At 37.2% G+C, this 9,796-nt stretch overlaps 1 protein-coding gene across 2 annotated transcripts; it reads left to right on the top strand.

The window, feature by feature from the left end:
- The first annotated feature begins 3,039 nt into the window (after positions 1–3,039).
- On the top strand, positions 3,040–6,884 carry si:dkey-251i10.2 (uncharacterized protein LOC562682 homolog). 2 transcript variants are annotated; one of them, XM_044197094.1, is made up of 6 exons: positions 3,040–3,339; positions 3,942–4,158; positions 5,037–5,149; positions 5,420–5,529; positions 5,957–6,021; positions 6,106–6,884. In XM_044197094.1, exons 2-6 carry the CDS (start codon positions 3,966–3,968, stop codon positions 6,210–6,212), a joined length of 588 nt encoding a protein of 195 aa, XP_044053029.1. In that variant the 5' UTR covers positions 3,040–3,339; positions 3,942–3,965; the 3' UTR covers positions 6,213–6,884. The 2 variants fall into 2 exon arrangements, with proteins under 2 accessions (XP_044053029.1, XP_044053030.1); XM_044197095.1 differs by lacking the exon at positions 3,040–3,339 and having other exon boundaries at positions 3,858–4,158.
- The last annotated feature ends 2,912 nt before the right edge of the window (positions 6,885–9,796 follow it).

The raw sequence follows: 9,796 nt of genomic DNA, 5'->3' as shown, positions 1-9,796 counted from the left end.
ATAAGTAATGGGTTATAATTTGGTTTTATCTAATCATACTGTACTATTTTTATTAATTTATTAACACTGTTATCAGAACAGTTACCTAACCTGTACTCTAACCCTAATCCAGTTTCTCACTCAGAACATTAGTAGTGACTTGAATACTATAACAATATTATATTATTATATTACGTACACCAAGGACACCATAATGTCACCCCACTCTAGTTACAGCTAATAGCACATTCAAAGGGTTTACTCAGCCAAATCCCTGAAAAACATATTTTTCACTTACAGTATATCTAGACACACAGATAGTTTTGGCTTTATGTCCAGGTTTTCAGTTATCAATCTTTGTGATTCTACCTCAACACCACCCCTTTAAATAAACACACTGACTCTCTTTCCAAGAGCTTTTGGAGCAAAACGTACAATAAATCAAAATGCAGTGGCAATGAGAGTTTGTGAGCCTCATCATTGCAAACAGCCTGATTAAAAACAAACTTTCTATGTGAGATGAGATTAATAATAATTAATACACTGGTGAAGTGCAAAAAGCGCAATGCAAGGATCAACATTCAAGATGTGAAAGATTCCAGATTCATTGCAGTCTGTATGCACACATGGCAAGGCTTTGCTATTGCTGTGGAAGAAGTGATAAGTTGTACTGGGAGAAGTGGACTGAAATAGAAAATGAAAACATATTTTGCATTCATTAGACACATTAAACTAGTATGGAAATGGACTTGCACCTTCCACTGGCTCTCATTTCTCTGTACTGAGTTATTCGGCCGACTCAGAGAGCCTCCAGCTTTAAATCGAAGTGATGGATGGAAATAACAGGAAAAGTCATTTGACCTTTGTGCACAATTCTGTTTTTTCAATCTCTGCTCACATAAGCTTTTAGGAACTGTGTTACAAAACAAGGTGATGTTCTGTTGGATTTGTGTTTCCCATGTTCACTACCCCAACAGAACATACTGTATTTAGGGGAGAAGGGAAGGACATTATTTAGTCCTGCGAAATAGGGATATGTGTTAGTTTAATTGTTTCTACTGATTTGGCCTACCTTGCATTGCAGAGAAAATGTATGTGTACAAATGGAGGAGGTGAACTACTGATATGCGCAGAGCATATTATCATTCAAGAACATTTTCATCTTTAATTTAATCTCAAATTAATTAGTTACCTACTTTGTTTCTCACTGGACACCCACTTACAAGAAACCTTCACCGATTGTACTGTACTAACAAATCAAGGCAACGTTTTTATAATAGTATGATGTTATAAGTTATCTTCACCTTGCCTGTAAAGACTTTGACTACAAGATATGCAGTAATATGGAAAACAGAACACTCTGTTACAAAAGCAGTGTACTGTGACTGCAATGAATTAGTTAGCGTGTGCCCCATCAATGATTCAGTAATAAGCTGGAACAAAATACTATCACTCAACGAAGAAGTCAGGAAGCAAAAAAGAATAAAAAGAACAATATCAGACTCTGACATATGAGCCATAGTGCTTCTTAAAAAGTCATTTCATATGATGATTTATCCCTTGATAAATAATGAAAGAGTACAGTCCATCTTCCCAGAGAAATGTAAATTTAAGCATGTGAGAGCCAGAGGAGCCATGTCATTTCATGGCGCCTGGCTCTGTTTAGATTAAAAGCACAGTCGTGTTCTTCCTCTTAGTGTCAAGTTCACACCCCTTGTTCTTTTATATGTAAAATAAATAATACATTTATTCTACAGACACCAGAGAGGAAGTGTGAAATGCAGGATTGAGAAACAGATTCTTCTCTTATGTCTGTTGGTGATATTAACCGCTGTAGTACTTCAATATTTTTCCAAACTGTTGAGATTCAAATGTTCTCAAAGAGAGATGCAGTTATTTTTCAGGTCTTTTCATCTTCTTATATTATCCAACAAATCCTTTTTCTTTTTTTTCTTTTTTTAGAAACAAAAGATTAAACAAGTTTTAAGGACACACAGAGACACAATCAACTCTTGTTATGGCCCACTCAGAAATACTCTCACAAATGAGAGACTAATCCTTTAAGCACAAAGACTACACATGTGCATGAGTTTAGAAAAGGGTTTTTTTTTTCCTCTGAAAACCTTTTCTGATAAGTACTAAATCAGAGACTCAGGAGATGTTTAAGATGCACTGAAATTAGATTTTGAGTGTCATTATTCATGCTTGGAACATGAGTGAGATGAGCATGTAGTCATCTTAAAACCAGCCCACAATCACTGGGCGATTTATATTTCTGTGTCCACAATTATGCCATATCTTATGTAAGCCTCTTGCTGCACACAGACTACTTTGAAAACGAAGAAACAAAAAGAAATATAGATTTTTTTTTTACTGTGGAGTGGATGTGTAGTGCACCTACAGTGATAATATAATTCAGGCTTTACTGCATGCTGACAGGTGTTTTGCTGCTTTTATATTTCTACCTGCTGCTCGCTGTGACGCTTCTTTCAGACTTAAATGTCTTGTTTTTGCGTTAAAGATCTACTGACCCAATGAACAACCCAAGGACCCACTGCTGACCTGAGACTGATTTCCAGGTTGGGTCAGACTTATAATGCTGTGTTCCTCAGCAAAAATTTGACACGACACAACCCTGAGGTAAATTTGATAACATTAACAGCGCATGCTGCATCTTTAATGAGGCAATCAAATACACATATGAAAATACTCACATTACAGTATACAAAATACTTGAATATTGTCGCTACTTTTCTAGGAGGCAACCATGCCAGCTAATTCCCCAGTGAAGCTTTTTTAGAAATATCAGTATGTTGTCATTGTGCATCACCTAAAAAAAACATCTAATGGAGAAACATGTTAGACTCTTAGACTCTGACGTGAACCAGGCAACAAATGAAAATAAAGTTTTAATTTGAGTTTTGAGTCCTCATTTTGTGCAAAACAGGACAAAAAAACTTTGTCTTCCAAAGTTCCCTCTTTGTGTTTCCCCAGACAGTAGAACTGTCATGGTTTTGGGTTTGTGTTCTGTTATTTCCTGTTTTATTTTGGTAAGAGTTCTCCCTCATGTGTCTTGTGTAGTTTTACTTCCTGCTTGTGATTAGTTTGCAACTTATTGGTTCCACCTGTGTCACGTTGTCTCCCAGACCTGGGTGTGTTGGTTTTGCGTTCTTCCTTTGTTCTGTGTCAGGTCGTCGTCATACCTTGTGTCAAGCGTCTCGGCCTTTGTTCCGCGTGTTTTCTTGGACTTTTTCATGTCTTGTGAATTTTGGGATTTTGTCTTTTACCTTTTGGACTCATTTGCCTGTTTGGACTGCCCCTCTTGGGTTTTTTTTTATTCTCTGCCGCCTAACTACCCATGTAAGCCTGGTGTCTAATAAATCATTGATCTGCACCTGCCCTGCCTACATGTCTGCATTTTGGGTCCTACTGAACACACCACAACAAGAACTAAACTGCCAAGTCAGAATGTGACATATAGTCTTAACTCGTTATCAATAATACCTGACAAATATACACAAATGATACTTTAGTGATACTGACTTTTTCTTCTTTGGACTGTGGTTTAATGGCACACAAATGGATTTTAGATCTCATAAAAGTGCCACTGTTTAAGTGTACATATTGATCATGTGATTTTCATAGAAAGTGTTTTCTGACTTCTCTTGGCCACAATGATTTTTATGCACAAGATAGACACATTAAAATTATTTTTCGCTGGAGGCTAATTGACCTTTGTTCTGCCCTAAAATGTGTGAATATCACTTAAGTATTCTTTTCAAGGTACCATGAGAGCATTCACATGAAAATCGCATTTCATGGTTGGAAAAGTGATTTCTGGAGAAAATTAAAATTTTCTGGTTGTGTGACTCAGCAGCAGTATTTTAAAAGTCCATCTCTTGGCTCAGTTCTGTGTATTTCATTCTCATCATATACCACCATTTTGATATTTCTGCCTGCAGTGCGGTAGCTTTTCATTCAGCCTGATGGAGATGATGTTGCCTGGTTTCGTTATGCTTCAAGTACTCTGTTTTGTTAGCGGCTATCCCACTGGTGCTCCCACTGGTGCCTGTGTGGATATGTTGCCTCGCCACTCTGGGGTGCTGCCTCAGCCGTCACCAGCACCCTACACTCTCCTCACCAACACCAGGACGTTTCAGCCAGGCAAGCCCATTACAGGTAAGATGTCCATGATTACTTTTTAGAGATTAGAAAAAAAAATCACATTTTACATTACATATTATTAATAAACCAGTAGACATAAACCTGTCACTATATACAGTAGTGGTATTTAAGGTTAATAAGCATAAGCAAAGACATTTATAAAGAGAATGAAAATCATTTGTGCTGGTTGGAGTAATAGTGCTATTAACAGTATTCTTTAGTTTAATAATCTTATTCTGAGGGATTTTCTTCTTGGATGAACACAGAAGTCACTGGATCTCTCAAACTCTGACATCATCTACTCACCTCTGCTCACGTGGGGTTTCTGTGATGTCTGCAGATGTCACAGAACGGCCATATGACTTTCAAATATCTAAATCTTTAAAAACAAATAACTTAAATGTTTTGTCCAGCCATTATATTAATGTTATAGTTGACATGAGAAAAAGGTTTTTATATATTAAAATGAGGCAAAGACTTTTTCGTCCACCTTGGACCTTTATCTATGCGTATGCCTCTGTTTGTGAAGGACCAAGTGCTGTCTTCACACACCGTTACTGGTCTGCAAATGGTATTGATTTACCGTATAGTCTCATCAATATATACATCTTATTCATTAGTCACTTAAAGACAAAAAGGGGTGTAGGGTACGCACATCCAAAAACCTTCCACAGATGCTGGATCAAAAAGCAAACTGAAGGCAAGAATCAAACAATGTGAGCACTGTTTCAACCTAACAAAGATCTTCTGTTTTGATTCTTGCCTATATTTAGTTTAAAGGCCATATTTCTTATATAGCAAACGAAAAAAATGCAGTCTCTTATGAGGTCATTTTTTTTATAGTGTCAAATGAGATCAGTATACAATAACTGTTTTGTTGTGTTTTCCCGCAGTGACTGTCACTGGACCAGAATACAGGGGCGTGCTTCTGGAAGCTCGGAAAGAGGGCAGCACTAATGCTCTGGGGAGCTGGCAACTCCCTCCTCCAGATACAAGGTTTCTTGAGGTGAGTCTCAAGCATTTTCCACTCGAGTTACTAACAACTGTTACAGTTGTAAGAAGGGATGTGATGTGCATGTTGAGGACCTAAACGCCCAAACAAAAAACAGACAGAAAACATCACAGATTTCGCTGCTAAATCCAGTCTTGAATAAAATATTCTTTTTACCTACCTTAAGTCAGAATGATTTTATTATGTGAATTTGCAAGCAAGATTAAGCTTTACTAGTGAAATCATCAACAGTTTCTGATAAGTGTGGATGTTTTATATTCACAGTGCACTGGGACTCCACAAGGTGCTATTACTCATTCCAACACCAACCTGAAGGGCAACACCACTGTATACAGCTGGATACCACCCAACTCTACAAGCCCCGTCTACTTCATGTAAACCAAAATACTTTTTTATATCTTTTTTTTTTTTACAATCACACAAACATAAACCTATATAAAACCAAATTTGCCATTGTCTCAGACACAAAGGTCTATTTTCAAATTTATTTATTTTTTATGAACACTGGGGTGAAAATTGCTCAATAGCCAAAATCACCAAATTTACTGTAGAATTTTTATGGTAACAATAAAAACATTTAAAAATATTCCAAAGGTCCAAATTGTTCCTTTTTATTTTTCAGATCTTTGCAAAGTTCATTCGGTATAACTAGATGAGGTACTGCATTGTAGACAGCAAGTGCTTAATCCAATTGAAGATGACGATGAACTTCTTTACAAACTGGATCTTCGGTTATTTGAATGAAGCACATCTTTCTGAGCATGAAACATGTTTTGAGTGTTTGTGTTTGTGGTTTTTTAGGGCCACAGTGGCTCAGCAGCGCACAGTCTTCTGGGTTAATGTGAGATCTGCCACTCTGACTGGAGGTAGGTACGGCAGAGTGAAAACTCAAAAATAAATGTAAAGAGAGAAACTTTTGTGATGGTTTGTCCTTATCTTCTGCTTCTCAGGGAAACCTGATCTCAGTCTGGCCACAGGTGCAAGTGCTGGAATGGCTGAAGAAAAACCTCTGCTCGTCCTCGTGATGTGCTTTCTGATGTTACAGATGCTGGGGTGAACATCATGTGAAAAGAAAATATTTCCTGCAATTTTTTTGGACTCTGACTGATGCTCTGTATTGAAAATCACAAAGAAGTGTTTGACTGTCTCCTTTTAAATTATATTTTGCAGACCTATGACATCATGCTATATCCCCATGAATTTCAATGCTTTTTTAAGATTTTGCTCTAAACATGGAGCCTAAAAACGTTTGTGCACATGAGATAAATACGGAACCTATGTTTCATATCATACTGTAGATATAATTAGCTCTGTCCCTCTAAACGGTGGACTTATATCCTTTCACCTACCATAGACATAAATTATAAAAGAACCTAAGTTGATAATGCATCATGCAGTCTTGTCCATAGCTTTTATGGTGTGTGTTCTGTCTTATTTAATATGTAAAAAAACACATGGACATCTACAAAGAGTGGAACTGGGGCACCTTTAAACACCTGAGCTGCCATTTAAAGCATTTCAGTGCTTTCAAAAAAATGCATTAAACGTTTCTAGGAGTAAGGTATGAATATAAAAAGACAGGGTTAGTCCCTCTGGCTTTTATGATATTTAATACTTTACTACAGTATAATGATATTGTATAACCACAGGCAGGATACACTCCCATTTCCTTATTGTACATAATTCACACACAGAATCCCTGCAAAATAAAATATAACGTTGTTGTGAACATGTTTGCTCTTCATGATGTTTTTAGTGTATGGATTATCAAGCTTGCTCTGTCACTGACTTTGATTCTCCTAACATATTCAACATATCTATTGTATGTATATGTATAATCCATCACTTCTCATAATTAAAAAAACGACTTTAATTTCAGAGAGAGAAGGAAAGAGTGTTACGATTCGCAAACGCTGACACAGAGAGGTGAGTTAGAGATATTAGATACAGTTCACTGGCGTTTTGATGGGATTGAGGGAAGGGAGCCAGAGGACTGAGACCGAGGGGTGAAAGGGGAGCCGTGGGTGGATGAGGTATGGCTGGGGTCCAAGTCCGGAGGTACGTGTGGCTGTGTAGCTGAGACCAAGCGAAGCACACAGACAGGCATGCAGTGATCCACAGGGGTTGAAAAATAACAATCTGTCGATGAGTGGATGGAAGACCAGGCTTGATATACTGCAGCGCTTGATTAGTGGATGAGTCGCAGGTGTGTTGGGTGATGAGTCAGGAGCCCATGGAGAGCGGGAGTGCCACGCCCATAATACAGAGAGAGACAGATAGAGACAACAGAGAAACTCTAAGGTTACAGTACAGGCCGTAACAAAGAGAGGGAGAGACAAAGGGACAGACTGACAGAGAGAGATAGGCAGAGTCCCACTGTGGTGATTTGTTATTGACTGAAATGCATTCCACTTATCGAAGAGCACATTATGACCTGCTTTTTCCACATTGTTTGATCTATAACCTAGATTCCCAGTATGTTGGTTAACAGAAACCCCGGCAGACACTAAAGAGTATTAAGACATGCATAACATTTAAAGCTCAGATTTAAAGCTCTATACCATATCCATTCTCTCCTGCGTAACATCTGCGCCTGAAACCAGAGGAGCACGTACAAAGATGTCTGTCTATTTTTAAAGCAGAGTTAGCTTTTAGAAGCAATTAAGTGTTTTTATTTAAAACTACTTCAGGGTGACAAACTGCACAACATTATAGAAAAAGATCGCTCACCATCCATTTCAAGTTAATGAGTGGTATCCAAGATTGACACCTCTGTCTAATAAAGAATCACAGAATCTTGAGTACAGAGACAGTAAATATGGAACAGCCTGACAGGAATACATAAATGATAGAGTTAAAATACAAAATTTCAGTTTGCTTCAAGAGTGTTAAATTCTTTAAACCTCTCCAATGCAACATCCGAAACAACAGACAAATGATCATCAGCATAACCACTTATGCAAGGTTGTTGATTAAGCAAATGCATAAGTAAAAAAAAATCTTTGTCAACATCTTATATAACATGAGTGGTATTTAAAAACTTGCACAACTTTGTAAGAAGAAAATCTGTTTTTGTCATTAAAATGCAGATTTATGCGACACAATCCTCGGAAGTCAAACCTGTTCATCTCCTCTGCAGGAGGTTTAACTTATCATGGTGTAAGTAGAAAGTTTCTCCTGTGTACTATTCCCAAGTTATTGTGTTCACAATCAGAATCAGCTTACACACACATACAAATACAAGGAACTTGCTTTGGTATTTTGGTGCAAAATGATAAACATAGTAGAAATATAAAGAAAAATGAAGCAAGTACTGCAGGTCAAGAATCATGAATATAAAAATGACAATAAGCTATTAAAGAATATTAACAAATATAAGAAAATAAAGAATATGTACAATATGTTATTTAAATGACAGTTTGTACAATGTGCAAAATACAAGAAAGTTTCCACATTCTTACAGATAAATGCTATTATCAGTAAGTTATTGGCACCGCTTCCAGAGTTTTTTATTTTTATTTGTTTGTTTATTTGTTTGCTGGATGTGTCAAAAACACATCTGGTGGGAAGTTAGGGCATGGGCCAAGGAGCATGTGATCAGTTTTTAGTGGAGATGCAGAAAGAAAGGATTTAATCAAAAATAGGGCAATTTTGTAATCCTTGAATTACTGCACTTACTTGAGTAAAAATAAATCTGACACATGCATTCCATGGTCTTCTATTTCAAAGCTCTCAAATGATTAAGGTCTTTAAAAACAGACACCTGACAATCATCCTGCTGGGGCTTATTTTTTTATGCTGATTGAGCTCTGTACTGTATAACGTATTTGCCCCTATGTAGTGAAGTATTGATCTCCAGCTGAATCATGTGCCTGAGGACGCAGCCCTGGTCACATGGCCAGCACCACTCAATAATAATTAATATCTTTCCACTGTGGTACAAAAGCCGGCTGTATCTTTAAACTGGGAATTCAAGCCCAGGATTTAAGTACCAGAGCTGCCATATGGTTCAATAGTAATTGACTCATTGACATGTGGAATACTTACCTCCGTTGTCCAGGCCATGCTCTACGAATTCCACACCATTGATGTGTTTTCCATCAAGACAAGGTCATTTATCCCGATGGTGTGGAGTGAAACAGATAGTTGGCACTCTGAAGATCAGAGATAGGAGGGCTCAAAACCTGACAAATGGAATATCTGGGTGAAAGAAAACACTTAGGAAAACTTTCACCCCCATCAATAAATACATACCACATTGTGTTCTGGAAAATATAAAACAAGCTTTTAATTTGCATGCAGGCAGTTTAACTCAGTTTTGGGGGTGAAAAGAGATTAGGATGCTTTCTATTATGAAAACTTTAGCAATTAGGTAAACAAGTATTACAAGTAGATTAGACTGCTTTACTGTCAAGCAGAAAAAAGAATGTGCTGAATGGTGTAAGTGAGTTGCTTACATGTTGTCAACCATCAAGTCATCTGAAACAGACCTCCTTGGGTTTCCACGGAACAAAATAAAGCTCTTTTTCTTTTGTTTTTAGAATTTGCTGAGATTACAATTTTTCATACCCTTCCTGTCCAGTGAAAACCATGTATCTGGTGATTCTGAATGTGAATTTTTGATATAAACTGAAGCATGAA

Source organism: Siniperca chuatsi, linkage group LG5, assembly GCF_020085105.1.
Source record: "Siniperca chuatsi isolate FFG_IHB_CAS linkage group LG5, ASM2008510v1, whole genome shotgun sequence".
Taxonomy (NCBI): Eukaryota; Metazoa; Chordata; class Actinopteri; order Centrarchiformes; family Sinipercidae; genus Siniperca; species Siniperca chuatsi.
Note: the sequence above shows the minus strand (reverse complement) of the source record. Positions and strands in the feature narration are given on the sequence as shown.

Excerpts from the sequence above, each read along its gene's own strand:
- si:dkey-251i10.2 (XM_044197094.1), top strand. The coding sequence starts at position 3,966 with ATGGAGATGATGTTGCCTGGTTTCGTTATGCTTCAAGTACTCTGTTTT. Across the intron at positions 5,150-5,419 it reads CAGATACAAGGTTTCTTGAG|TGCACTGGGACTCCACAAGG; the intron begins GTGAGTCTCAAG and ends TTATATTCACAG. Across the intron at positions 6,022-6,105 it reads ATCTGCCACTCTGACTGGAG|GGAAACCTGATCTCAGTCTG; the intron begins GTAGGTACGGCA and ends TCTGCTTCTCAG.